Source organism: Bos indicus, chromosome 5, assembly GCF_029378745.1.
Source record: "Bos indicus isolate NIAB-ARS_2022 breed Sahiwal x Tharparkar chromosome 5, NIAB-ARS_B.indTharparkar_mat_pri_1.0, whole genome shotgun sequence".
NCBI classification, from domain to species: Eukaryota; Metazoa; Chordata; class Mammalia; order Artiodactyla; family Bovidae; genus Bos; species Bos indicus.
This window is the reverse complement of record NC_091764.1, coordinates 57588711-57616692: the sequence shown is the minus strand read 5'-3', so window position 1 is coordinate 57616692 and position 27982 is coordinate 57588711. Positions and strand designations below refer to the sequence as shown.

General features: G+C 46.7%; 2 protein-coding genes across 4 annotated transcripts in view; one reads left to right on the top strand and one right to left on the bottom strand.

Moving 5' to 3' along the window:
- The first annotated feature begins 1562 nt into the window (after window positions 1–1562).
- Window positions 1563–24406, top strand: GDF11 (growth differentiation factor 11). 2 transcript variants are annotated; one of them, XR_011566640.1, is made up of 4 exons: window positions 1563–2022; window positions 7151–7548; window positions 8084–10535; window positions 23779–24406. XR_011566640.1 is itself a non-coding variant. In XM_019961094.2 (3 exons), exons 1-3 carry the CDS (start codon window positions 1578–1580, stop codon window positions 8462–8464), a joined length of 1224 nt encoding a protein of 407 aa, XP_019816653.2. In that variant the 5' UTR covers window positions 1563–1577; the 3' UTR covers window positions 8465–11475. The 2 variants fall into 2 exon arrangements, 1 of the variants encoding a protein (XP_019816653.2); XM_019961094.2 differs by lacking the exon at window positions 23779–24406 and having other exon boundaries at window positions 8084–11475.
- Window positions 15623–27982, bottom strand: part of SARNP (SAP domain containing ribonucleoprotein) — a 49968-nt gene continuing 37608 nt past the window's right edge. For both annotated transcript variants that reach the window (XM_019961096.2, XM_019961095.2), the window contains 2 exons: window positions 20024–20113; window positions 15623–15918 (listed from right to left, as the gene is read on the bottom strand). In XM_019961096.2, the coding sequence (XP_019816655.1) occupies window positions 15877–15918; window positions 20024–20113 (132 nt within the window). In that variant the 3' untranslated portion in view covers window positions 15623–15876. The remainder of the gene's footprint in view (window positions 15919–20023; window positions 20114–27982) is intronic.

The following is a 27982-nucleotide window of genomic DNA, read 5'->3' as shown; positions in this document are numbered from 1 at the left end:
CTCTAGGGCTTTAGACTCAATAAATCATCCTGGAGAAACTGAGGGTCTGGGAAGAGGTATACAAAACCAGAAAAACTTAAGCATTTCAGGAGCCCTGTAGTAGCTTGGTGCTCTTCTATTCTGCCCTCTGGCTGTACCCAGGGTTACACCTGAAGACTAGGGCTGGTCCTACATCTGGGTTTCTCCCCTGGGGACTTCGCTTTCTCCAACTGAGGTCTCTGAAGCCAGATCTCTCTCTCATCCTCGCCCCTACAACTACAAGCCCCTTCTCAGACTTTGAGCCCTGCCAGATTCAAAACTACACCTGGGAATCCAGATTGCTCTGCAAGCACAGTGGTCTCTGGCCCTGCTTCCTCTCATTCCTCCCCCAGTGGTCCCCAGTCCTTGCCTTTTCCAGCCTACTGACTGCTTTATCCCTGAATGAAGCCTCAATTTCACATTCACATTCTTCCTGGCTCCAAGTCTTCCTCTGGTCTCAGGACTTCCCACCACCTCTCCACCTTCTCAGGTTGGCCCTAGTCTCTTTCCCTCCTAGCCTCCCTTGCTAACCTCCATGTCCAGTTCTCCCATCTCTTGATCCCCTTGAGGAGACCAGCTTGAAGCTTCTCTCCAGGCCCCCTTCTGGTCCTGGGGTCCTTCTTATAGCTGGGGCTCCTCTGGGCTCAAATTCTCCACCTCCTCCCCCTGAACTCTCAGTGCTCCCACCAAAGCTGACTCTTATTGCTGGGCTGTCTCCCCATCTCTGCTTTACTCTGATCCTCTGTGTCTGCCTCCTCTGTGGGGCTCCCTTGGTATCTCCTGGAAGTCTCTGCCCCGGCCGCATTCCTCCTCCAGATTTCATTCCCTCTTTCATTCCCGGGCTTCTGGTCCTGCTCCCATGTCTGTGCATGGATCTGCCCCGGTCTAGCCATAGCCCCTCTCCTCCCTGGTAGCTCTCTCCCCTATCTTCTCTGGCTCCCCTCACTCTAAGTCCTCCACTGGTTATGCCTGTCACTTTCCTTCTCTGTCTTTCTAGTTAAGTCTCTCCTCCCAGTGTCTTCCCTCCTCCCCCGACCCTCTTACCCCTGCCTTTGTCTCTCTCATCTCTTCCTCCTGCTCTCTCTATCTCTGTGCCCCTGGTCGGTGTCTACTTCTCCCATTATCTCTCAGGATCCCCTTGGTCTCTCTGACTCTGACTTTCTCTCCCTTCCTCTCCCTCGCCCCAGGATCTCTGTCTCTGCCTCTCTCTGAGTCCTCGCTCCCTCCCTCTCTTTTCCTCGGCTCTCTCCGGCTCCCTCTCTCGCCTCGGATGACAGCGCTGCCTCTTTTGTTGGCTCCGCAGCCAATCGCGGCCGCTGACGACACGGGGGCCGGGGCTATAAAGGGCCTGGCCCGGGCTCGGGCCCCCCCAGCCGCCCGCCCCGGCCGCCCGCCCGCCCCGCCCGCGCGCCCGCCGCCCCCGGCCCCCCCGGCCCCCCCTCGGCCGGGCAGCCCCCAATCCCCGCGCCGCCCGGACCCCCTCCTCCCCCTCCCCCCCGCCCCTCCCCGCGGGACTCCGGCGTCCCCGCCCCCCAGTCCTCCCTCCCCTCCCCTCCAGCATGGTGCTCGCGGCCCCGCTGCTGCTGGGCTTCCTGCTCCTCGCCCTGGAGCTGCGGCCCCGGGGGGAGGCGGCCGAGGGCCCCGCGGCGGCGGCGGCGGCGGCGGCGGCGGCGGCGGCGGCGGGGGCCGGGGGGGAGCGCTCAAGCCGGCCGGCCCCGTCCGTGGCGCCCGAGCCCGACGGTTGCCCCGTGTGCGTGTGGCGGCAGCACAGCCGCGAGCTGCGCCTGGAGAGCATCAAGTCGCAGATCTTGAGCAAACTGCGGCTCAAGGAGGCGCCCAACATCAGCCGCGAGGTGGTGAAGCAGCTGCTGCCCAAGGCGCCGCCGCTGCAGCAGATCCTGGACCTGCACGACTTCCAGGGCGACGCGCTGCAGCCCGAGGACTTCCTGGAGGAGGACGAGTACCACGCCACCACCGAGACTGTCATTAGCATGGCCCAGGAGAGTAAGTGGGCGGCGGGGTAGGAGCGGTGGGGTGCTGGCTCCCGCTCCGGCTCCGAGAAAGTGAGCGCCTCCGGCTCCGAAGCGGGGCGCTCCCGGTTGCTCCGGCCGGAAAGCCTTTTCTGCGAAAACTTGATGGATTGGGGGGCGGGGGCTGCTCCACAAGTTTTCCGAGCTGTGGAGATGGGCTGCGGAATTGTGTGCCCGCCCCGCTCCCGGAGGTGAGGGGGCAAACGGAAACGGTTGCGAGATACCGCTTCCCACCCGTGTTATGGGGATTCTGCAGCGGAGGGGAAGGGGCAGCAACTCATCCTGAAGGGTCCTGGTGGAGAGGCTGGAGAACAGAATCGGGAGCCTCCGGGACTAGCGCAGTCCCAGCCAGGCTGCCGTGCTCTCCGCCTCTCAATGGACCTGGCACCGACTCACCACCCCGTACACCTTAGGCTTTGCAACGCGCCCCTCGGGCTGCCGAAAACCTAAGGCTCCTTTCCGCCTCCCAGGAACGAGATCCCGAGCCCTGTATCTCAGCCAGGGCTCAGCAGGCACCCAGCCGGCACTCATTCCACCAGGAGCCCTTCTGACACGGGCTCTCCCGAGGGGCCGGGAAAGCGGTGCCTTCTTGGTACTAACAGAGCTCAGAAAACTCAACTCCATGGCGCTCGGGCTAAGGGCAACTCAGACCTTAATGATGTATCTCATATTCACCCGCCCCTAGCCGCAACCAGAGGCTTGAGGAGCGAGAGGAAGACTGAGGGAGGAAAAAAAATTGGTAGGAGGGAGGGGGAACCCAGGCATCCTAGTCCCTGGCCAAACGTAAGATGAACATGTTAATAGACTTGAGCTGCTTTGAAATTTTATGGCCTGGAAAATCCAGGCCAACATTGCCCCCCACCCCCACCCCCCTGCAACCCCCCAGCTCTCCCTAAGGTCAAATGATGCCCTTTCCCCCTCCCCGCACTGAGGTGTTCCCCCCACCCACCCCACCCCCAGCAACTCCAGGGAACCAGATCCCCTCATTCCCTTGTGGTTTGGCAAAGTCGCCCCCCTCCCCACCAACTGGTTTTATGGCTCTGAACAGAAGAGGGGGAGACTGGTTTATTGGCAAATGGGTCATAAAAAGCTGAGGGCTGAGGGGAGTCCTAGCGGCCCACCCCCAAGGGAGAGGCACAGGAACCCAGGTGTGCCTCTGGGAGGCTGAGTGCCCGACACTGCCACCAGTTTTTCTGTGACCCTAACTCCACAGTACTTGGTCAGGGCTGTAAAGAAAAGCACACTCAAAGGACTAGGAAACTATCCTGGGGTGGGGGGTGGGAAGGTCTAGGATCTGGTCTTGAGTTCCTCAGTCTCCCTTCTGTTCTTAAGGTTCTGCTTTTATACAAGCGATGGTCAGACTGACTGAGAGCAGAGATGGGGGTTAGAAATCAAGTTAGAAACAAGAGTGGTCGAGGAATTCTGAAGAAGAGTTTGCTGGAAGAAGATGAAGGGTATGGAGGAAAGAGATACTTTGGTCTATGCGGTGCGGGTGTGTGAGGATTTCGAGTGTGAGAGATGGAGCTGTGGACTTCCCCTTGCTCATTCTATCCCTAGCATCTCTTAACCAATAGGCCAGAGCCCAGAGATCGCTCTGGTCGCTGGGATGCAGGAAGTGAACAGATGCTGCACACAGAGTTTGGGAAATGCAGGTTAGACTCAGGGGGTGGGCAGAAGGGGGAAGGACACCAGCAGGTGGGGTTCCACCTCAGCTTCTACCCTCCAGCCACCCCAGGGCTTGGATAACTAGGGAACTGGGTCTCCAGCCAGGTATTGTACGTCCCCTTTAAGAGACAAGCTGAGCTCTTAAGAGAGGGAGGGGGAGCCCAGGGGCGGGGAGGGAGAGAGGGGAAAAGGAAAAAGAGACTTTTATAGTCTAATCCCCAGGGACCCGCTTTAATAAGAGACTTGTGCTCTGCTAATCGGGGGAGGTGTTTGTCAGCAGAGATGGCCTCGGCTCCCCTCCCCCTCCCTCCCCTCCCCCAGCCCTCTACCCTGGACCCCAGCCCCCACCTCTCCTAGGCTGCACTGCCTGCCCTAGTTCCCTCCACCCTCTCAGGCTCTCCCACCCCAGCCTCCATCCTGGGAACCCAGCCCCCTTGCCCTTCAGAGAGCCAAGCCCAGCCCCTCAGTTTCTCTCTCTCCTCCCTACACCCAGAGGCCCCTGCCCTCTCTGTCCAACCTCCTGCCCCTAGGCTTTCCAGCCAGGGTAAGGAAAGTGTGTTTGGTGTTTGGGAGTGGGGGGTGTGGGAAGAGGAGGAGGTGGTGAGCAGGGAGGGGGTTGGGCTTTTGCTGAAAATAGTGCAGTGACCTCTCTCCAGACCAGAGCCGCCTACTAAACCTGACCTGCTGCCTGCCACCAACCCGATCAATCCGACACAGATGTGGCTCCTCCCCCTCCCCTTGGGAGCTGGGCTGTGTGTGCACTGGGGACGCTCTCAAGCCCCTGGTCCCCTCTGTGACTCTACCTGTTTCTTTGTTCCTCCCCCTGTATTCGTCTATCCTTTCTCCTTGCCCCACTAGTCTTGGCTGCCCACCTCCTTTCAGCTTCCTAACCCCCATTCAACTCCTTTAGTGTCCCTCCTCCTCTCCCAGTGTTCTCCAGCTCCCATATTTCTCCCCCTACCATGATCTTCCCCTCTGCTTCTCTCCTCCACTTCTATCTCTTCTAGATGTGTCTTCATCTCTAAGTCTCTTCTCTATTCTTATCTCTCACCCTCTCCAGTCTCTCCTGTTTCTTCTCCTTTCCCTTTTCTTTCTCCGAATGTCTCCATCCTGTCCCCTTGTGGTACCAACTGTCCTCATATCCGCTGGGGGAGAAGTGTATGATGATTCCCAGGGGTGAGGATGGGGGACTCTGCCTGAAGGAACCAAAAGCCTTAGAAGGATGGGGCCCTGGAACCTAGTCCCCCATCACTAAGCCTCGGGTCATGTTTAGGTGGGGATACATGTTTAGAGTTTACAAAACTAACAATAAACCAACTGAGAAACTACTACTATTTTCACATTCTTTATTTAATGCTCAGCACTCCTATGAAGCAAGGATTATTATCTGTAACAATGAGAAGCTTGGTGAATAAGGTCACATATTGGTTAATGAGTCAGGCAGTGATTAAACCCACTTCAATTTTAGCCAAAGAACAGGGTTTATGCCAGGAAGAACTTTCGAGCACTTGCCTATGTAATTTAAGATGGGGAGCTTAGGGAGTTCATTCAGCATGTAGTTACTGAGCATGGCCTGGTACTGTGGGAGGCAATGAAGCTACAGTGGTGAGCAGTACAGAAGCAGTATCAACACAGTGTCTGCCCTCATGGAGATTAGTCCTTAATGGTGAAGGCAGGCAGGAAAATAAAACCATCTCTATACTGAAATTAGGCATAGTATGCTATTTGGATTGTTGCTTGTCACTGTCCATGTCACCAGCAGCTACCCTGCCCCAGGGACTCTTCCTCATCCCTGAAACTCCACTCCCCAAACTCTACCCCATCGCCCCATCACTGAAACTCCAGCCCCATCACTGAAAATCCAGCAGGAGGATAACTGGACCACTGGTGCTCTGGAAGCCTGGAGAAGAACTTAGGGAAAGAAAGCTGCAAAGGAACTTTGTGTCTTGGTTCCTGAACATCTGAAGATCAGTGAGCACTTCCCTCCCCATTTCACTTGGAGTATCCTCCTAGTATCTCCTAGGGTGGGGAATGGGGGAATGATTATGAAGCAACAAATGATAAATTCTCCAGGATTATGTAGACCTGGGCGTGATACATATGGGCTTGGACTTCTGATCATCCTTTTATGGCTCTGGAAGTTCATTCCTAGTTCTTCCTCAGGCTATTAAGAGTGATAATAGATATTCATAACCAATAGAAACATGATTTAGGGCATTCTCAACTGAGATTAGAAAAGGGAACTGAGAGGAACTGAAATGGACACAGAAGCAGATATTAAGAATCATCCTTTAAACTCAAGAATGGTCAGATTATGGTCCAAAACAAAGGGAAATTGGCCAAAATGTAAAGCTGGGATGTTAATGACTTTTTACAGACTTATTGGCACTGGACTGAAAAACCAAAGGAAGCTCAGAGGAGAGAAGACATTACAGTTGATCTGATTTGTTGAACTTTATTTCTGATGCTTTGGGAAAGTAGGAGAAAAAACCCACAGAGGTAGTTCTTCCCTTTCTTGAAAGTGGAGGCATTAATGGTGAGGAGGAGGAAGCAGCTGAGGGAACTTTTCTCAGGGTCAAGGGGTTGAGCAGTTGAGCATGTGTGCACGCACATGCCTAACTCTGCAACCCTGTGAACAGGCTTGCCAGGCTCCTCTGTCCACGGATTTCCCAGACAAGAATACTGGAGTGGGTTGCTACTTCCTTCCTCAGGGTATCTTCCCAGCCCAGCAATCAAACCCTGGTCTCTTGTGTCTCCTGCATTGGCAGGTGGAGCACCACCTGGGAAGCCCAGATACATTGGGAGTGCTTAAGTAGTTCCATTCTCCTGGGTGTATTATTTCTAGTGGGAATGATGCAAGAAGCCTAGATTTGAATTCTGGTTTACTTCATGGAATAAATTTAGTCCTTGCTCCCTATCTGGACCCTGGGTTATCCATTCCCTGAGGTTGTCTGTTTTGGGGGGGCCTGTGCCAGGCTATACCTGGCCACCAGACAAAATAGAGCAGAAATGGGGCAAGGTGACCTGAGGACAGCAGGTGTGGTATGAAGTTTGGCTTTTATGGGGAGCATCAAAGGTTCAGAAAAAGTTGGAGCCCTGTATGCTGTAAAAGTTGGAGGAAGGGAAGACTGCAGATGAAGAATTCCCCAATAACTATTTTTGCAGCTTACCTGGTAGAAAGGAACCTATGCATTAAGACAAACATTTAAGGAAGGGGCGCAGATTAGTAAGGCCTGACAGAACCATTATCTTACAAGGAGAGCAGGGGGTGCTGTTCTAGGTACCAGTGATACAACAATGAAGAAGACAGGCAGGGGAGAAGGGTAAAGAACTGGAAAACACAGACCGAGGAGTCTGAGCAGTCAATGCCACCAGGGCTGCTAACCTCCTCCACAAACACTCTTTGCTGACACTGTGCCCCCCTTCTCTCTTATCAGCCGACCCTGCGGTGCAGACAGATGGCAGCCCTCTTTGCTGCCATTTCCACTTCAGCCCCAAGGTGATGTTCACAAAGGTACTGAAGGCCCAGCTGTGGGTGTATCTCCGGCCTGTGCCCCGCCCAGCCACAGTCTACTTGCAGATCTTACGACTGAAACCACTAACTGGGGAAGGGACTGCAGGGGGAGGGGGCGGAGGCCGGCGTCACATCCGTATCCGCTCACTCAAAATTGACCTGCACTCACGTTCCGGCCACTGGCAAAGCATTGACTTCAAGCAAGTACTACACAGCTGGTTCCGCCAGCCACAGAGCAACTGGGGCATCGAGATCAACGCCTTCGATCCTAGTGGCACAGACCTGGCTGTCACGTCCCTGGGGCCGGGAGCTGAAGGGCTGGTGAGCAGGGAGCCTGAGATACTGGCAGATATGAATAACCTGGCCCTGAGGAGGTGGGGTGTTGGAAGTGGTAGAGCAGGAATGTAAAGGGGGTTAGGGACCAGCATGATTTTTCTAGGCCTGGAGCTGACTCTAGAGGGGTTAGGTGGTGGTGGTGATGGTGGTAATAGGGTGATACCAGTTTTCAGAGATCCAAGGCAGGCCAACAGTTGAAAACTGTATTTGGGGTGAAGGTGTGAGTTAATAGATTCACAGGACAACAAAGATGGGCTGTTGTTGAGACCTTGGGCCAAGGGGCTGATGAGGGTCAGGTTGCCAAGAGAGAGAGAATTAGGGAAGGTGAGTTTAGGGAGACATGGCTAGCTGGCAAGAAAAGTGGGTAGAAAACAGGGGTTGGGGAGGGGAGCACTGGAGAAGCTCAGAAATCACTTGGTCTCTGTTCTCCTGCCCCTACTGAGGGGCAGGTGAGAAGAAACAGGGAGTAAGAGCTCCTCGAGGCTCTATTACATCTCTTTCTCCTCTCCCTCACCCCCAGCATCCTTTTATGGAGCTTCGAGTCCTAGAGAACACAAAACGGTCCCGGCGGAACCTGGGCCTGGACTGCGATGAACATTCAAGTGAGTCCCGCTGTTGCCGCTACCCCCTCACTGTGGACTTTGAGGCTTTTGGCTGGGACTGGATCATCGCTCCTAAACGCTACAAGGCCAACTACTGCTCCGGCCAGTGCGAGTACATGTTTATGCAAAAGTATCCGCACACCCACTTGGTGCAACAGGCTAACCCAAGAGGCTCTGCGGGGCCCTGCTGCACACCCACCAAGATGTCCCCAATCAACATGCTCTACTTCAATGACAAGCAGCAGATTATCTACGGCAAGATCCCTGGCATGGTGGTGGATCGCTGTGGCTGCTCCTAAGGTGGGGGACAGCGGATGCCTCCCCAACAGACCCTGCCCCTAGACTCCCCCAGCCCTGACCCCCTGCTCCCCAGGCCCTAGAGCTCCCTCCACCTCTTCAGATGTAACATCACACCTTGTTCCCTGCCCACACGGTGTGCAATACAACCGAGGGAGGCAGGTAGGGGATTGAGGGATGAGGGGTTTGGGGGAAAGGGGGGAGAGGAGGGGCATGGTCAGGTGGGGAATGTCTGAGGTGAGAAGGTTTGGCAAGAAGACAGAGAGACTAGAGACAGAGGTAGAGCAGAGGGATAGAGACAGAGGAACAAAAAGCAGCAGTGAGAAGGCAAAGGGATAGAGATGCAGGAGAGACAGAGACTAGGCAGAGATAACCACGAGAAAGAGACAGAAATGGAGTACTAAGAGAAAGCCCCACGCCAAGCCTCCTTTCTTCCACTGGCAAGGTGAGGGGCTTGGTATGGCTGGGGAGGTCCCCTGACTACCATTCTCAGTAAGAGAGGAAATCAAAATCCATTCTTAGCTTCTTCTCTTTCTCCTTCCAGCAGTGGCTGGGGGAAGGGAAGTGAGGGCAGGGGCAGAAGTGAGGATCTGGGAATTTTATTTATTTATTTATTATGACTTTTCATTTTTTGGTATTTCATTTTTTGGTATTTGGCTTTACTTAAATAGATGGGCCCCTGCCCACTGTGCCCCATTTGTACCTTATTCCCCAAACCCTGTTCTCCCTCAATACTCACCTACTTAAGCACTTGTTTAAAGCTTCCAGGGTTGAGAATGGGAGTAGAGGGCAAGAGGGCTGACATGGAAGTTTCCAACCCCAAAATCACCCCACTTAAACTTCCTGAGCCAAACGGGTTGAACTGAATTCCAGCAGTCACAGAAATGGTAAGAGGTTAGGGTTTAGGAGCTGGGGGGGTTGGGGGAGGGTGGGAGGGAGGGGCTCAACATCCAGGATCTGTATGAGCCACAGAACTAACCCTCAGGTCTACCCTCTCCGTACTGACTTCCTTAGGCAGAGGTGTGGCCTGCTTATGCCCAAACTCCCCCCAGCCAAGAGAGAGACCAAAGAGCCTGCGGAATGCCTCTGCTCCCTGCCTCTATCTTCAGGTCCATAAAAAGAAGAGTAGAGACAGCCCAGAGTCCCCAGGTCTGCGAAGGGTCAGGAGGGGTCAAGAAAGGAGTAGGGAGGCTGAAGGATACAGGGCATTTGAATCCAAATCACTGCTCTGGGCTAGGGAATAGAGCCAGCAGACAGAGGTGGAAGGGATTCTGGAAGGGGGACCTTTCAGTCCCCCAATCCCAAAGCTCAGGGTGGAAGGGGGTAGAACAAGGGAGCAGAGTGTCTATAATTATTTTTATCTTTTATTTTTGGAATCTAGCAGTACCTGGCAGCAGGGAGGGGATGATACAGTGGGGAAAAGCATCTGACAAGGCCAGTTAGAGCAGAGGTTGGGAAGGATGGAGACTTCCTGCTTTGGAAAGCTGGAAAGCAGGCAGGGACTGGTTGCCACTCCAGGTCACTAGCTGGGCCCATTCATTCCTTTCACAATCCTGACCCATCCTCCTCTGGACTCACTGTGCCTCAGTTTCTTCCCCTCGATGGAACGAGAAAATAGCAGCACCCGCCACAGCCAAGAGATGAATTCTGAGCACTTACCACGGGCACTTTATGGACATAAAATACCTCTCGCTGTGGGACAGATAACCAGGGCACCAGAGTAGTGGTGAAGAGATGTGAGGCTTAGAGGAGTCACAGGCTTCAGAGTACAAGTTCCCCTCTGCCTCCCAGCTGGACAGTGCCTGACACCAAGGAGCTGAGAACCTTCTGATCCATACCCTATCCATACCTCACCTCCAGACCTCTTGGCTCCAGGCAGGAGACTACAGGATGTCAGGAGTGGAGGGGGAAAGAACCTTCAGCAAAACGAACTCTGAGTAGAGCATCAGTCATGGGTCTGACGCAAACAATACGGAACACAAGTAAAACCTGAGCTGGAAAGCTGACCTGGAAGGCTTGTTCTTCCCGAGAGCATGACTTTCCTGCCTGGCCCAGCTGGTGGAAGGGGCAAAGGTATGTAACCACCTTTGGAAAGGTGATGGTGGTGAATTTTGGCATCTTATTCCCATTCCCATAGTGAAAAAGTCAGATGAGGTATTTTGGTGCAGGAATGGGCAAGGGCTCATTTCAACTTGCCTCCTCCTGTGCAGCAGCAGTATGATCCCCCCCTCTCTCCTCTCTGGCCCTGTTCTTCATCACTCCTTCTGCTCCAATCTTGGAGAACAAGATGCACCTGACCACCAACACCATTCACATTTCCTTGGTGGGAAAAAAGAAACAGAGAAGTGAAGAACAGAAGATGCCTCCTCCAAGGTCAAATGCCCATGTCTCTTGATCTTGGCACAGGGTGGGGATTGGGCAATAGGCATCAGGTGACTTCCCTCTACAAATTCTAGACAGCTGGGGCAGTAGACTTGGAGACACTTAGAATATGCCCCTTTAATGCCACCAAATAAAGACCTTTGGGGGAAGGTCATTCTCTTATGAACATAAATCTATGAGTTGAAGTCTCATTCCCCTGGTCTTCCTCACCCCCAAAGAGGCATGGGGTAAAGAGGCTTGGGGGCATAGCCCAGCAAACTAGTGGGAACTAGTACCCCCTCTCACCTTATGACGTGTGTGGACCTGGCCAGTGCCCCTCTGATCATAATTAGTGTAATTATTATTTACTTTGTGTATTTGTTACACCGTGTGTGTGATTGCCTTTGTTTGTTAAGGGTGTCTGAGGAGTATGGGGCTGACAGGGGCACTGGAATGCCGGGAAAGGACCTCTTCACTGAGATCAAGGCTTCCTGAAGGGAACCATTGCAAAAAGGCCATCAGGCAGTTTTCAAGTTATGTGACAGAGGGCAAAGATGGCCATAGGGTGCTCTGAGTTTTGGGATGGTCACATGACACAATCCAGCACTTGAACCTGAAAAAAGAAAAATAAAAGCAGTCAAAGAATTTAGAATTCAGCGTTAAGCTCTTCTCCCTAATCAAGCGCCATGTTTACACCTCAGAGACCAGGAAGCAGAGATCTGAGGGAGAATGAAACTTTGTGCTTAAGGAGTAAGAAGATGGGGGTCTTTGGGATGAGTGCTGGGGCTTGCAGCCAAGGAAGGTTGGGCAGAGGATGGGAAAGAAAGGGAACCTAGACCAACTCTTCACTGGAGGCTTGATCCTAAACAGTCCTAAAGATTACAAAACCCTCTCCCAGCCTCCACAGAGCAGAAGATCTAAGTCCTCTTGAGATATGATTCAGATAATATCTATCCTATTTTCCTGAAGTTCCCTGACCCTAGGTTTCCTCAACACAATTTCAACAAAATCCACAAAACCAACCCAACTTTGAACTTCTGGTGTTCCAAGACTGGTTAAGCATCTTAAATACTTTCATTCTACTATAAAAATGTCTCCCATGTCCCTGGAGCACACTTCCCAGGGCATACAAATTGGTGGGGGTGGGGGGGGGGTAGCAAAAGAATCCTGCCTGTAACTGCAAGTAGGAAAGTTCCTGTGACATCAGTCTGACCCAGAATGGGGCACAATATGGGTTCAGTGTGCCTCTGTTCTTTCCCTACCCTGTCAGTTCTATCAGCAGACTGACCCCACCTCGGACCAACTTCCAAGCTCAGGGAGGACTGAAGTGCTACACTGTGTTCTCCCCACCAGGAGCTGCTTTATCCATACCTACCCTCTTTGCCCCACGTAAAAACAGATCCCCCACCCTGCCCAATTGAGAACACCAAAAAGTTACAAGATGATGTTTACCCTCAAACATCTGCAACCTAATGGATGAGTAGCTACCCTATACTTTGTCTCTGCCCACATCAGGGGCCCCAAGCTAAAAACCAGCAGATAGGGGCATTTACAGCTTCTGGTGTATGGTGGGGCAGAAGCCAGGAAGTCAATGCGCCAGCCACAAAGCCAGCTTTCTTGTCAGTGAGCTTGGTGTAAGGGAACAACTGGGACAACTCCTATCTATTCTCACTCTCAGAATCCCCCAAAGCATTTGCGTATGTGGTATGCACACACATGCACTCTCAAACTAGTACACTCAGCCCCCTACTCCTAGCTGTAACTTATTCAGGAAAAAGAAAGTACTTCTACTATAAATCACCAAGTAAAATTAAGAGCTAATCATTACTGAATGATTACTCTACAATATATGATAAGCAAACTGTGCTCCTTACATAAATATGACAGTATCAGTTCTCACAGAAACCTTCACAATAAGATTGCTATTGGCACAGAATTGAAGAGTTAAGAATGATTAAATAATTTGCCCAGGGTCTTGGAGAGTTGAGCCAGTGTGGCAGAACAAGGAATTATACCGAAGTAGTTGCTATACAATATTTCCTTCTATTAATAGTGATATGAGAGATAGAAAAATTAAAGGCAGGGATAACTGAGAAAGGAAAAGAAATAAAGAGAAAGCTAGAAGTACTTTAGGCTCAATGGAAGTCCAAAATCGCAAAACTTGGTATTTTTCAGTCCCTTTGGAAGGAAATACAAGAAAAGTGTGTTGATATGTTGCAAGAGAGGGGGACATTAGATTTTGGTGGAGTCCAATAATCAGAGATGAGCAACACTGTCAGGGGGTCCTCATGAAAGAGAACAGGGAAAAACATTTATTATAGAATACATTCATATTCTTATTTATATTAGGTCTTTCCTTCCACCTGATCTGACATGGCAACAAGACCCAACACCAAGAAGTGCTGTTATTTGCATCTTCCTTCCTTATAGCCCTCGCCCCCACACAAGCTTCTAGCCTTGTATCTTCAGAAGTAAATTCCCAGGATTTGGGGTGGGGGGAAGGGCGGTTTGTAGTGATGGTGGAGAAAAACAGAATGATCCTAGAGAACCATAAAAAGGTGCAGATTTACAGCGGAGGAAGCTGGCTCTCTCCGCATCTTTTATAGACTCCCTCATTAAGAGCTTCCAGGTATGCAGAGAATGTCACAGCTTCAAAACAGGGAAAAGCAGCCTGGAGTTAGCCAACTACATCTGGATCCTGGATTAGCTACACTCAAGAGACTGGAGGATAGGAAGGAAGGGTACTTGGATCCCAGATAAAGAACTGCAAGGTTGGATGCCTGTTCTGCTTCTCAAAGGACTTACTATTTTAGGACAGAATTAGTAAAAATTGTAGGGATCCTGAACTAGTCATGCTCAGAAAGTATATATGGAATGATTATAGCGAGACAGGAAGAGGAGGATTTGGTGATCAGGCTTGGAAGTGAGAGACTTCTGACCAACATAAGAACAGCTGCTGGAATAGGATGAAAAAGGCTAGTAAAAAACCCACACAAACCTGATGAGCAATTCTGGGCTTCCCTGGTAGCTCAGCTGGTAAAGAACCCACCTGCAATCCTGGAAACCTGAGTTTTATCCCTGGGTTGGGAAGATTCCCTGGAAAAGGGAATGGCTACCGACTCCAGTATTTTCGCCTGGAAAATTCCATGGACTGCATAGTCCATGGAGTTGCAAAAAGTCAGACATGACTGAGCGACTTTCACACACAGCTGTGTCAAAAATATGGGGAAAGTGAGTTAAGTATGGAGAAGAATGATTAGGCTTCAGGAAGAGAATCCAGGGGACAGAGGATGGGGGTGCGGAGTCTGAATACCCTTCTGGAACATTACAGAGGATAAGGAAACAAAGTGAAGAAAACTTCTGAAGGACTTAGTGCTCCACTCTTCTTTATGAGTGTCTGCTCTATTCTTTTATCTCTTATTTTGGGTAGAAAACCCTTACTGAATCTATAATCTCTGTAAAGATACAAAACTGAACTAATTCTCTCTCTGGTTCCATTTTCAGAGTGAAAGAGGAAAAGCTAGCTTTAGGATCAGGGCCTAAAGAAAAGGGAAGCAGACAGTAGAGCCCAAGAGAGAAGAGGAGGAAGTTTAATCAACCTTCCCTTTTGCACATTTCTCCAAAGTCTTAGAATGGGGCAAAATTCACAACAAATGTGCAGTCTTTGCATCTGCTCCCCAAGACACCGTTTTTCCTAAAGCATCTAAACTTAGGTCCCTGTCCTCCAGGAACTAAAGAGACTTTGTGAAAAGAGGTTCTTGTTAGGAAGATGATCAAACATTATTCTTCTATTAATTATAAAACCAAAGGTGTTATAGAAAAAACCAGAGGTGTTAGTAGAAACGGGAACAATGAATTAATTACACCACAGCAACATGAGATCTGGTCATGAAACCAGAGTCTTCAGGTAAGATGCCAGGTTCTTAAGTTTTACTACCAAAACCCAAACAAAGCCCAACCTTATATAGATGTATAGTACTAAAGATTAAGAGGAGAAACCCTATACCAACATGTCCAAAAAGATTAGGTATCAGGTCTCAGATCTACATGAAATTCAAATGCAGATAAGCAGCCCTGCTTAGGGAGAGCCAAATCCTAAGTAGGAGGCTTGGCAAGGAAAATGGATTTTAGTAATATCCAAGAAAAACTGCCACCAAAACTGCAAAAGCATGTTTCTGCAACAGAAAACAAACTAGTGTAGCTTGATCAGAAAATAGAAGGCTCTAGTCTACAGCTTACGTTCCCAACAATCTAGGCAATAATCTTTAACACCTCTGACATCCTGTTATACTCTGAATCCCTACACACTTTCTTCTAGTTCTGAGGGGTACCCAGCCAAACTGCTTTCCTGAACTGCATGACCAACAGGATTCCACATGTTGGCTTCAAATGCAACCAGTTAAGTCACTCTTGAAATTAGGGTCTTTCCAGACTCCAGAATAAGCACTCTACACTCCATTCTGTAATAGACTACCAATCTCTAGCCCTAGTGTTTATATACTTTGCACCTCCTAAAACCTACAGTATTGTATTTTATTCTAATGGGTCATTTCAACCTGTTGAAGCAAAAATTCATGGTGGAACTTGGCCTCTTCATGGAGAATAAAGAAGTAAAAGGATGCCTGTGAGTATGAGAGAAGGAAATAAATAGGCTTAAAGGCACATACTCAATCCTTTTCCTTGTTCTCTTTTCTAAAGGATAAAGGCATTATTGCTAATTCTCTATAATATTTGGTGAGTATCTCCTTATCTGGTCTAATCTGGCTCTAAGAACTCAAAGGAGCACCTGAGAAAACACATTGTTCTTTTTTCTATTTTTTTTATTAACAAGCAAAATAATAATTAAAAAACAACAACACAACAACAAAACCCTTAAAGTTGGAACTGCAATAAGTCAAACTGCTGCTGGAGTTCACAGATGTACCCAGGGTACATGCTCCCTCATTGCAAGGCAGGACCTAAGCACATAACTGTGCATTTAGGTATATATGTGACCAGGAAGAGTCAAAGAGGTGGAAACCACTGGAGAACAGAAAGCATCAAAAGCTTTTCATCAGGCAATTCCAAAGCGCTCTGCTCTTTTCCTCTTCTTTGCCTATAAAGAAGCAAGAAGAAAAAAATTAGATTGCAAGACAACAGTGGCTCAGGTTCCTGGCTGCTTTAATCCAAACTCACATGGACTACCACAAGGTCCAAGAAGGAGGGAAGGCCACGCTTAAGCTGGCAGCCAGAGATTTAATGTCTAAATCTCTCTTATCCACTAAGGGCAGTTTGGTGGAAGGTGGTGGGGGTTGGGTGGGGGGGAGGAGGAAGAAAAGAAGAGTGCTATAAAAGCCAAGATTCCAAAAGGAGAGAGGGCCACTCAGCTGTACAGCAGGTTAGCCTGGAAACAATGGATCCTTCAAAAGGCTGGGGAAAGTCTTCCAGTAAGTGGGGAAATGGAAAATTTCAAAGCACAAAAGGCTGACCAATACTGTATCATGGAGAATGTGAAGCGGATGCCCTTCTGGGCAATTAGGCCTGATCAGGAACTATTTCTTAGGCCTCCAAATCCATAGATAAATCTTCAATGATAACAGAATAAATGTGGGTGGGGGCCGCCCCAACATGGATCTTCTTTAAAGGAGTCAGTTGTTGGAGAGAGGGCACAAAATGGATAGAGGAAGAGAAAGATATTTTTCTTCTGTAAGTGACTCACGAAATAGTACAAGTTCTCACTCTAACCACTGTCCCCAGCAAAGAATCTTTCCCAAAATTCCATTCAGAGGTTTAATTTAGATTAAAAAGAAAAGCTGATCGTGATGAACGTTTTCTGGGGCTTTGTTGGCTTCCTGGTATTCTGGTTCATCCCTAAAGGTCCCAACTGAGGAGTTACTATCACTATGTTGGTGATCTGTTCAGTATGCTGCTACCTCTTTTGGCTGATTCCAATTCTGGCTCAACTCAACCCTTTCTTTAGACCATAGTTGAAAAATGAAACCATCTGGTACCTCAAGTATCACTGGCCTCGAGGAAGAAGACCTGTTTGTTTGCCAGTGCTCAGTCACTGAGGTCAGGAAGAGAACTCCTCTAGATGTAAAATCACCTCCATATCCAAGCTACCTTCCTTAACACACCCACTTTGGCCATCAGCTGCCTTAAACGTTCACACAACATCTGAATATCTTATTTTACAATGTGGTATTTTTTTCCTGTCATCTTTTTTACACTTTGATGAATGATGTGCCTATTTAATCTAAACTGTACTGCTTCTATAAAATGTTTATGCCCTCTTCCAAGATTGAAAGTGCTGTTCTTCTGATAAATAACGTTACTCTCTCCTTGGAATCTGTGGATTTGAAGATGGCTCCTGTCTGCTCACAACATAAGAATAAGCAGTGGTTAAAACCTGTTGTATGACAGACTCCGGTGGGTCAGTCAGTAGGAGAACATGTTCAGAGGGAAAATCTGTCCCACCAGAATTATACCAGTGTATTTAATATATTATACTTTTGTCAGGATGAATTTCTTATTTCTGCCATCTTTTGGAATACATTATTTTTCTGCTTTCTATGGGGAAGAAAAGTGGGCCTTCGCTCGTGGTCCAGTAGTTAAGGTTCCATGCTTCCAATGCAGTGGGCATAGGTTCAATCCCTAGTCAGGGAACTAAGATTCAACATCCTGTATGGTCAGATCAGATCAGATCAGATCAGTCGCTCAGTCGTGTCCGACTCTTTGCGACCCCATGAATCGCAGCACGCCAGGCCTCCCTGTCCATCACCAACTCCCGGAGTTCACTGAGACTCACGTCCATCAAGTCAGTGATGCCATCCAGCCATCTCATCCTCTGTCGTCCCCTTCTCCTCCTGCCCCCAATCCCTCCCAGCATCAGAGTCTTTTCCAATGAGTCAACTCTTCGCATGAGGTAGCCAAAGTACTGTATGGTACATGGCCAAAAAAAAAAAAAAGCTGAGTGCATACAAGCCCAGCCCACTGCACCTGGATTACTGATACAATTCTTTGGAATCAAATTAAAGTCATCTGGTTCATATAAACTCCATCAGCCTCAAACGTTACTACTCCCTTACAAACACTAACTCTCCCAATAAAAGCCATTATTCTTTTCTTCTCAATGAAATCCTCATCTGCCTTATATTGGAGGTCAAATGTACCAACTCAGTGGGCATGCCTGAATTAACAATAGTTTTCTTGGCAAAGAGGGAGTAATTTTTTTTTTAATTAATTTATTTAAGGCAGTACCAAGTCTGTTGCCACATGCATGGTATTTCTTTAGTTGTAGTGAGTAGGGGCTACTCTCTAGGTTGCAGTGCATGGGCTTTTCTCTGCAGAGGCTTCTCTTGTAGTGGATCATGGGCTCTAGGCACATGGGCTTCAGTTGTTGAGGCGCACCAGCTTAGTTGCTCTGTGGCAAGTTGGGATCTTCCCAGATCAGGGATCAAACCCATGTCCCCTGAACTGGCAGGCAGATTCTTAACCACTGGACCACAAGAAAAGTCCCAAAGAGGGCGTAATTTTAACCAGAATTAAAACAAGTCTAAGTTTATTTCTAGCTCATCCTGGCAAGTCAGCAAGCAGGTGGACATTTACTTACAACAGGTAATGCTTTATTTTGAATTAGCAGCACAAAGAATGCAAATTCTTAGTTTTTTCTTAATGAAGAATGTAAACTGATCTGATTCTGAAATTTTCAGTTTATTACAAAACTGACCCTGATATTTATTCATAGGGACCATATGATTTTGAATGTGTAAGGTAACAGATTTAAAGAGGTCATCTCTAGAGACAGATGGAAAGAAATAAATTTGGATTAAATGGAAGAAGCAACATTTCAAATTCCTCACCAGCTAAGAAGTTTCTATCATTATTTTAACTGTTCATGTACACCTATGCTGACACTTGGTTTCTATTATAGATACTCTCAAACCAGCAAATCATTATTGTCTGTCAATGCCCTGAGCAGTCTGCCAATGCTCAGTCTCAATGAATGTTACTCCAAAGAATGCTGGTATATGGATGCATGCTACTGCTACTGCTAAGTCACTTCAGTCGTGTCCGACTCTGTGTGACCCCATAGACAGCAGCCCACCAGGCTCCCCCGTCCCTGGGATTCTCCAGGCAAGAACACTGGAGTGGGTTGCCATTTCCTTCTCCAATGCATCAAAGTGAAAAGTGAAAGTGAAGTCGCTCAGTCGTGTCCGACCCTCAGCGACCCCATGGACTGCAGCCTACCAGGCTCTTCCGTCCATGGGATTTTCCAGGCAGAAGTACTGGAGTGGGGTGCCACTGCCTTCTCCGAAATGGATGCATACGTCCTGACAAACAAAAGCTGTTCTTTCATTTTCAGAAACCATATGTAAAGAAAATAAGAAGAAGAAGTCTCATTCGACTTCCCCAATGGTCCAGTGTTTACAGACTGTGCTTCCAATGCAGGGGGTGTGGGTTCAACCCCTGGTGAAGGAACTAAGATCCCACATGTGGTGCAATGCAGCCAATAACAAATTAAAAAAAAAAAAAAAAAGTCCCATTTGACCCCAACTGTTCTATTTCAGATTGGAGAAGGAAATGGCAACCCACTCCAGTGTTCTTGCCTGGAGAATCCCAGGGACAGCAGAGCCTGGTGGGCTGCTGTCTATGGGACACGACTGAAGCGTCTTAGCAGTCCTATTTCAGAGGCAAGTTAGGCACAATGATATTTGTGTCTGGGTTGAATATGGTGGCATTAAATGATGAAAGAAATCTGCTTGGAGATAATTAGAGATATTGCTACTTACTAAATAATTAATAATATGACAAACACTGTCAAACATTTTATGCAGAATCACTTCATGATTAAAATACTGCTTCGAGGTAGGTTTTATTATCTCCCCCTTCCAGATGATGAACCTGAGATTCAAATAGTTACTATAACTTATAAGTAATATTTTGTAATACCAAGTGGCAGAGTCACTTAACCAAGTTTACCTGATTCAAAATCTTGTGCTCTTTCCTACTAGGTTAACTGGCTCTAACAGTGGATTACTAAAGTATACTGCTGAAATTCAGTAGGGTCACTTTATCCAGAAAACAGATATCAAGCAAAGGACCAAAAATCTTGTCATTTAGGCACCTAAGAAGTAGCAGGGAAATAAAACATTTCTCCATTCTGTTTGTCTTCGTTTTTCCATTCAAAGGCCCTGTGAAGCATTCCAGGTATATTTTACCTCTGTATCCTCTGTGGTTCCTGTTCCAGCTGAACTTGTGACAATCCCAAATCGCTCCTTCCTCTTTTTCAGCTTTTCGTCATCCTCCGACTGTTCAGGGACAAAGAAAAGGGTTGAAACAAGCTAGCCTCCATTCACAAGACAAATACCAGTGAAATTATAGTTTATTGATTATATGCTGGCCAACCTTGTGTTAAGAACTAAGGATCACACAAACAGAAAAAAAACAGGAAACTGAACAAGCTAGCATAGAGCATATTGTCCCTAGAATGACTAAAAAAATGGCAACCCACTCCAGTATTCTTGCCTGGGAAATCCCACAGACAGAGGAGTCAGGCGGGCAACAGTCCAGGGGGTCACAAGAGAGTCAGACACGACTTAGCGACTAGAACAACAATTCTCCTATAGCATTTTAAAGCTACTATTCACATCCAGCACTGTTCAATGTCAGAATCTCATATATATTATTTTCCCATCAGGACCTAAACCCTGCCACTTTATCCAACTTTAACAGTTATTTTCTCCTGTTCCACCTTCTTCTCATAGCCTGTCACCAGTAATCAAAAGCCCAGTCCTAAGATTAGAAACATCTAAAAGTAGGTGGCCTTCCTGGGTATTTCTTCACCCCTAAAAGCATATTCTAGAACTTAACATATCTAGACAAAGATCCTATCCTCTCAGATATCCCAGGAGACCCTCTACTACATAGACACATAACATCCTCATCATGGGCCAGGACACTTTCTTTGACTTTATTTACAAAAGGTAACCAAAGAAAGTAAGGTTAAAGGTGTTGAAACAACCTTTGAGCTTATGTGTGGTGCTTCAGAGCTGGATTAAACAAAACAAAACAAAAAAGGCCCAAAAAAGTTCATATTCCTGCAGTATGTAGGCAGTGTGTGTCTCTGGGTGTCCCAAAAACCAGAGTCAAAAGGAAAAGCAACCAAGAGAGCTACAAACACACAAGAACTTTTAAAATACCTTTACTCTCAACCCCAACAATGGAGTTGTCTTTGTTCTGCTAAGGAACCTGCTCCTAGTCAAAAGCAAGGTAGCTATATTTCTGAGTTCAATCTGTCTAACTAGCCCAGTTCTCTGAACACAGTAGTCAGGAGTACTTTCTCAGTCTTACTTTGGTTCTTTCAGCTTGAGAAACGTTCTTTTTCTCCCTTGTGCTGCATCTGCCTTCTAGCAAGGAAGAAAGAAGCTAAGAAAAGTTGGTAGCTATTGAAGAACTGAAGAATCCTACACATGAGTTATCATCACTTAATCACAGTGTATTAGTAGAACAGAATACTGCCTACATAATTTGTCTGCCTTTTTCATTATAACCATCAGCAAATCCACAGTGGGCATATAATTAACGTAATCTAAACTACTGTAAAACACTGGGCCAGGTTCAAAGGAAAAAAGAAGTATTCTTGTCTTTAATAATCATAAACTAAAATAATCATTATTATATTATAGCCACTATTATTTGGGTTTGGGTGCTTACTATGTGCCAGGTACTATATGAAGTTCTTTACATGCAATATCTCATTTAACTGTTTTAACAACCTTAAAGATAACAGGTACTATGACATACATAGTAGGTCATTTTATAGGTAAGAACTCTGAGGTTTGGAGGGATTTAACTTGCCCAAGCCTCACAAACAGTTAAGCAGCAGAGCCATAAATGGAACCCAAGCCATTTTACTCGAGAACCTACTTCTTAACTTTACCAAAACCTCAGGTATCTCAAGTAAGCATTTCTTTGGAAAAACAGTAGCAGAATGGAAGTAGTGCTTAATTTCCAAGGGAAGAAGGATCACGAGGACCCTTAGCTCAATGCTAGGATCACATCCCCTTTCTACCAACCATATGCCTCTACTTTATAACCAGGAATCTAGGGAAAGGACTCCAATTAGTAGTCTCATACCTAACATTTTCTCAAAGGAACTTGTTTCTAATTTCGGCTAATTGGCTATTCCATATGTTGAACTGCATGAAAAGAATTAGGGGTTCCAATGGAACAGTCTGTTCCAATTCCAGGCCTCACTATATTTTTCTTTACCAAAGCCACTAGGAAGTTTTTCTTAATTTTGTCTACCACCACTAAAAGTGAATAAGAGATGTAAATGGAAATTTCAAAATGAGAATCTCTATAGAACATTGTAGATGAGCAAACCATTTTATTAAGCCTCCAGGCTAAGCAGGAAGCAGCTTTAGGGGAAATAAACCAGTCCATTCTAAACGAGATCAGTCCTGGGTATTCTTTGGAAGGACTGATGCTAAAGCTGAAACTCCAATACTCTGGCCACCTCATGCAAAGAGTTGACTCATCGGAAAAGACTCTGATGCTGGGAGTGATTGGGGGCAGGAGGAGAAGGGGACAACAGAGGATGAGATGGCTGGATGGCATCACCGGCTTGATGGACATGAGTCTGGGTGAACTCCGGGAGTTGGTGATGGACAGGGAGGCCTGGCGTGCTGCAATTCACAGCATCGCAAAGAGTCGGACACGACTGAGCGACTGAACTGAACATAGCGTTTTTGGGGATAGGCAGGACTAGACCATATCTTGTTGAACTACCACCATGGGCTTTTTTCCACCACAGGCTTTTTTCCAATCAATGCAGTGCTAGGTATACTTCAGGCTTCCCTGGTGGGTCAGCTGCAATGTGGGAGACCTGGGTTTAATCCCTGGATTGGGAAAAACCTCCAGAGAAGGGAACAGCTACCCACTCCAGTATTCCTGCCTGGAGAATTCCATGGACTGTATAGTCCATGGGGTCGGAGAGAGTCACACATGACTGAGCAACTTTCACAATTCACAGGGATATTTCAGCAAGTTCAGATCACAGAGGAAGATATTACTGCTGAAACCTAGCTATTCTCTCAGCACAAACCATAGGGCCATTCTCTTCACAAAGCCTATGTCCAGTTGGAATGTGTGGGACATTTTATCCTCTGGTTCTCTACTTTGGTATATACCAAAATGGGAGTTTGACTTTTAAATTAAATTTCCTGTGTTTCTTTTTGAGCTCAAAGGTGAGGAAAGAATGAGGGAAGAAAAAAGAAGGGTGGGTGAGGTTGAGCGGATATATTTCTCTAGCCACTAAGGCTAGTTATGAGAGGATTTCCCCTTGGGATCCCTTTTTTAATCCTTTGGTGCCTCTCCTGGAGATCCAGGCAGAGCATCTGCTCCAAATCTACCAGGGGCTTTAAGGGGAGGGGGCGGGGGAAACAATACAGATGCCCCCACCTCCCATCCCCTATGAACAGTCTGTACACCCTTCATCCGAAGAGACCAGTGAGGGTTTTATTTATTTGTGCATGCCTGCTCTTCCCTCCCTACCCAGTGCCCCTCAGCTCCCTTCCTAAAGCCTCTTTCCTCCTTGCCCTGCAGGGAAAGTACACAACAGGCCCAGGAAATCAACACAGTTCTAATGATCTCTCTCACTTGACCCTTCTATCGTGACGGTGTCACATGGCAACAAATGTACAATAAACTTCACTCCATCTTCAGCTCCTTGCTGACAGGTTTTGATTCGTGGGATGGTGAGACCCATCTGAGGGAAATTACCTCGATCAAAACGCATCTCTCTCTGCATTCATCAGGCCAATGCTCCCCCAGGCCATGTTCAAGTGCATAAATGGGGTGCATCTGCAGGCAGCTCAGTGTCATATGCATTTGGAAATCTTTCCCTTCTTCATCCCTCCCCTACATCCCCCCCACAAACCCTCAACAACTAACAAATTCTTTTTCTTTCCAGGCACGCTCTTGAATAGTACTGGAATCTGAAGCACCCTTATTTGCTATCAAGTGAAAACTCCTCAAAACACAACTTGCATCCGAAGTCAGAAGACAAACGTGTCCTCACTGACTAAACACAGGCATTGGACTGATTGATCCACATCACTTCCCCATTTTCTCATTCAAGACTTAAAGAAGAAGGCTGACGTCAATAACTTTAGCATACACGATCCTGACTCACATTTCCCAATAAATGCCTTTTTTTTTCTTTTCAAAAGCTTAGAGATAAAAACAAAAGAATTGTGTGAAAGAGGAGACAGCCCACGTAAGAAGCAAAAGGCTCAAAGTATGATATATATTCAATAAAGCCAAATGTTTTCATGAATCACTATCACTGCATTTTCCATCATGGAATAAGACAGTTTCAAATTGAACTCTTTAGAAGACATCTTCAACTTTTAAAAATTCATTTTTCTTCCTGTTTCTCTTTCATATCTGGCAAATCCTTGGACAATCCTTGTACAATGGATATGAAAGACTGAGACATCCCAGATCACCCCAAGGTACAAATTATATCTGTGACAATGCTTAGTACATAGGAACTATCTATCATATAGATAGTCAATAAATGTTAGGCATTATTTCAACTGCTTCTTTCTGGTCCTTGAAACAAAGTTCGAGACCATCAGCAGAATTCTGAAGCTAATGTCCTTCTTCCACACTACAAGTGAAGTCACCAGAAGCTATTAAAAGGTGGTCCAGTGGTTAAGAGTCCCGTTCCAGCCCTGGTCCAAGAAGATCCCACATGCCACAGGGCAACAAAGCTCATGCGCCACAACTACTGAGCCCAAGCTCTAGGCCCTGCGTGCTGCAGCTACTGAGCTCGTGTGCTGCAGCTACTATAGCTGGTACACCTAGAGCCTGTGCTCCACAGCAAGAGAAACCCACACACGGCAACAAAAGTAGCCTCTGCTTACCACAACTAGAGAAAGCTGGCACAGGGCAACAAAGACCCAGTGCAGACAATAAATAAATAAAAATTAGGGGGAAAAAAAAGTTGTTAAGAATCAGACTCACTATCAACACAACAAAATAATTTCCTTTAGTTGCAAGGCAAATGATATTTGGACAGAGGATCAGATTTAGGGTTAAGTGTACAGAACAGAACTCAGAAAAACCAGTCTTCTCTATCAGGTACTATTACATCTTCTCTTCCTGGGACCCTAAAAAAAGAAAATTTATGCTACCAGGCTTTATTGATTTCATCATCCCTAACAATTAATGACCACCAAAACCGATATCTATATAAAGTAAGGTCCAAGGGAACTGAGCAAGGATTTGACCTCTAACACTATAGACCCAATTCCAGGTACTCTTAAGGCCCTTGAGGAAATGCTTTCATAAATTACACATCAGTTTCTATCAACATCATCAATAACACTGAAACTATAAAATTAAACCATTCATCCACTAGTCATTCAAATATCCACTGAGAGTCTACTTTGGGTCAGATAATGTTCTGGCATTGGGAATAAAAGATGAGTAAGAAAAAAAAAAGATCCTTAACCTCATAGGACTTATAAATTCACAACTGAGTGACTATAAAGATATGTGCCGTTGTTCATTATATTACTGCACTGTGAGGATCCATGGGGAATCTTTCTTTCTGAATCCCAGGCCCAAAATAATTACGCTTTTGATGAGTAACTTGTTAGTTTTTACTTTGAACCCTGTTGTTGTCGTTTAGTTGCTAAGTCGCATCTGACTCTTTGCGATCCCATGAGCTATAGCCCACCAGGCTCCTGTGTCCATGGGATTTCCCAGGCAATACTGGATTGGGTTGCCATTTCCTTCTCCAGGGGAGCTTCCCAACACAGGGATCAAATCCTCGCCTCCTGCATTGGCCGGCGAATTCTTTACCAGAGACACAAGGGAAGCCCTGGTAATCACTGTAAATAGTATAATTTTGTTTTCCTCTTCGTATTGACTGCTATAAAGTTTGGAGTAAAATGTATGGCCTGTCCCTGGCAAGTGGTTTTGAAAATATTTCTATTCAGGAAGGAGGGGCCAGAAGTATTGAGGTGAGAGAGAAATATGAGATCAAGAGATGGTGATCAGGGGGACTTCCCTGGTGGTTCAGTGGCTAAAACTCTGTGCTCCTAATGCAGGGGACCTTGGTTCAATCCCTGGTCAGGGCTCCCACATGCTGCAACTAAAGATTCTGCATGATACAACCTGGTGCAGCCAAATAAACAAATTTTAAAAAAGGGAAATGGTGATCAGGGAATTCCCTGGCAGTTCAGTGATTAGGACAGAGTGCGTTCACTGCTGAGGCCTGGGCAAAAAAAAAAAGAGAGAGAGAGAGAGATGGAGATCAAACACCCAGATCCAGAGTTGAAACTTAATAGATAAGATGAAGTACAGTTAGTCACAGGGTTGCTACTGGCCCTTTAAGAACTCATTCCTCCCTAAATATAATGGGATTAATCTTTTTTTTAAAAAAAAAAAAAACAAAAAACCTCAATGCCCCAAGAAAGAAAAAGAAAGGGGAAGGAAGTACAAGGTTATAGCTAGAAATTTATTATTACTATTTTTTAAAATTATTTATTTATTTATGACTGCAGGAGGTCTTTGTTAACTGTGTGCAGGCTTTCTCTAGTTGTGGAGAGCAGGTGCTCTCTCTAGTTCCCGTATGCGGGCTTCTCACTGCACTGGCTTCTCTTGTTGAGGAGCACTGGCTCTAGGCTTCAGTAGTTGCAGTTCCCAGGCTCTAGAGCTCAGGCTCAGTAGCTGTGGCCCACAGGCTTAGTTGCCCCCCGGCGTGCTGCATTTTTCCAGATCAGGGATTGAACCTGTGTCCTTTACATTGGCAAGTGGATTCTTAACCACTGGACCAGCAGGGAAGTCCTAGAATTTTTAAATTAAGAGTTCCTGCCAATGTTTTCACGGTGTATACACCGTACCCAGAAATTAAGTCCCAAGTGGAGGACCAGCTGCAACAACTGGCAGCCTGAATATCATAGATGCTTTCTAAAGTGACTGCCTCTTTTTATGACAAAAAGTACCAAAGATAAAACCTCTACCCAAACGGAGTTCCAGCTCTATCTTCCAAACAAAACCCGTGTCTTCAAGATTCAAATTCAAGTGAACATTTTTCAAAACTTACTAATTTTATCCTGAATCCAATAAAGAATACTGTTTCAAGTTTACTGTGTTAGGGTTATTTGCTCTACCAAAAAGTGTCCATTCTGACTTAATTTAGCACCCCATGGGCTCTGTGTTAAAAGCATTCACCTTTTTCCATCTTATTACCAATGTCACTCTGGATCATAGAGAGAAACTAGGAGAAACAAAACAACAGTGACCCAAATATAACCCAGGCTCGTGTAGGGAGTCTGAACTCAGTAAATTCTCAAACACAAAGCAAGAGGACTTACTGAATTCAAATAAGAGATAGCCTTACTATTCTGATAGGGAACCAAAATAATTAACCAAGCCAGGTATTTTTTTCTGGTCAGCTCACTCATATCATCCCTTCTTATACTGTGTGTGAGAAGCAGAAATTCCAATCTAAATTCAGTCAGATATATCCTTACAAGTAGAAAGGGGCATTTCAGGGAAGCTGAGGTACTGCTGAGTTGGAACTGGCCCTTCTCCTATAGCTGTTTTAAAGACTGAGCTATTGTTCACATCCAACACTGTTCAATGTAAGAGTCTCATGTATATTCCCAACAGGACCTAAACCATGCCACTTTTTAAAAATACTTCTTTAACAGTTATTTTCTCAGAAGTCTTTTCCCTGGAGTGATGGAAAGGAGGCTGATAGTGAGCAACGAAGATCACAGTTTGCAAAAAACCCAAATAACTGCCTCTTTTTTAAAATGAATTACCACACTAAGATGTTAACCGTTCTCAGGCCAATCTGATTTTCCAAGGGAATGTAAGGTAACAGTAAGGCAAAAAGGAAAGCAGGAGCCTTCTGGTGACTTTCCTGACTTTCACTGCCATGTGACTGATGGCAGGATGAAAAGCAGAGCCTGGGGGCTTTCAGGCGATGGTAGATTAATAATGACATGGCCTTGACTTCCCAGAGGTAAAGGTTATGAAACACTCCAGGGTGAGTGGGCTTCTAATTTCATACTCTCAGAGTGAATGACAGCAACTGATGGTTTTTCTCTCAGAAACACTTCAATGCTTAAACACACAGCTGTCACCTCCCTGCC

What these genes read in the sequence shown, in the direction of transcription:
- GDF11 (XM_019961094.2), top strand. Translation starts at nt 1,578, where the DNA reads ATGGTGCTCGCGGCCCCGCTGCTGCTGGGCTTCCTGCTCCTCGCCCTG. An exon ending in CATTAGCATGGCCCAGGAGA is followed by an intron (nt 2,023 to 7,150) that starts GTAAGTGGGCGG and finishes CTCTCTTATCAG; the next exon opens with CCGACCCTGCGGTGCAGACA. An exon ending in GGCCGGGAGCTGAAGGGCTG is followed by an intron (nt 7,549 to 8,083) that starts GTGAGCAGGGAG and finishes CCTCACCCCCAG; the next exon opens with CATCCTTTTATGGAGCTTCG.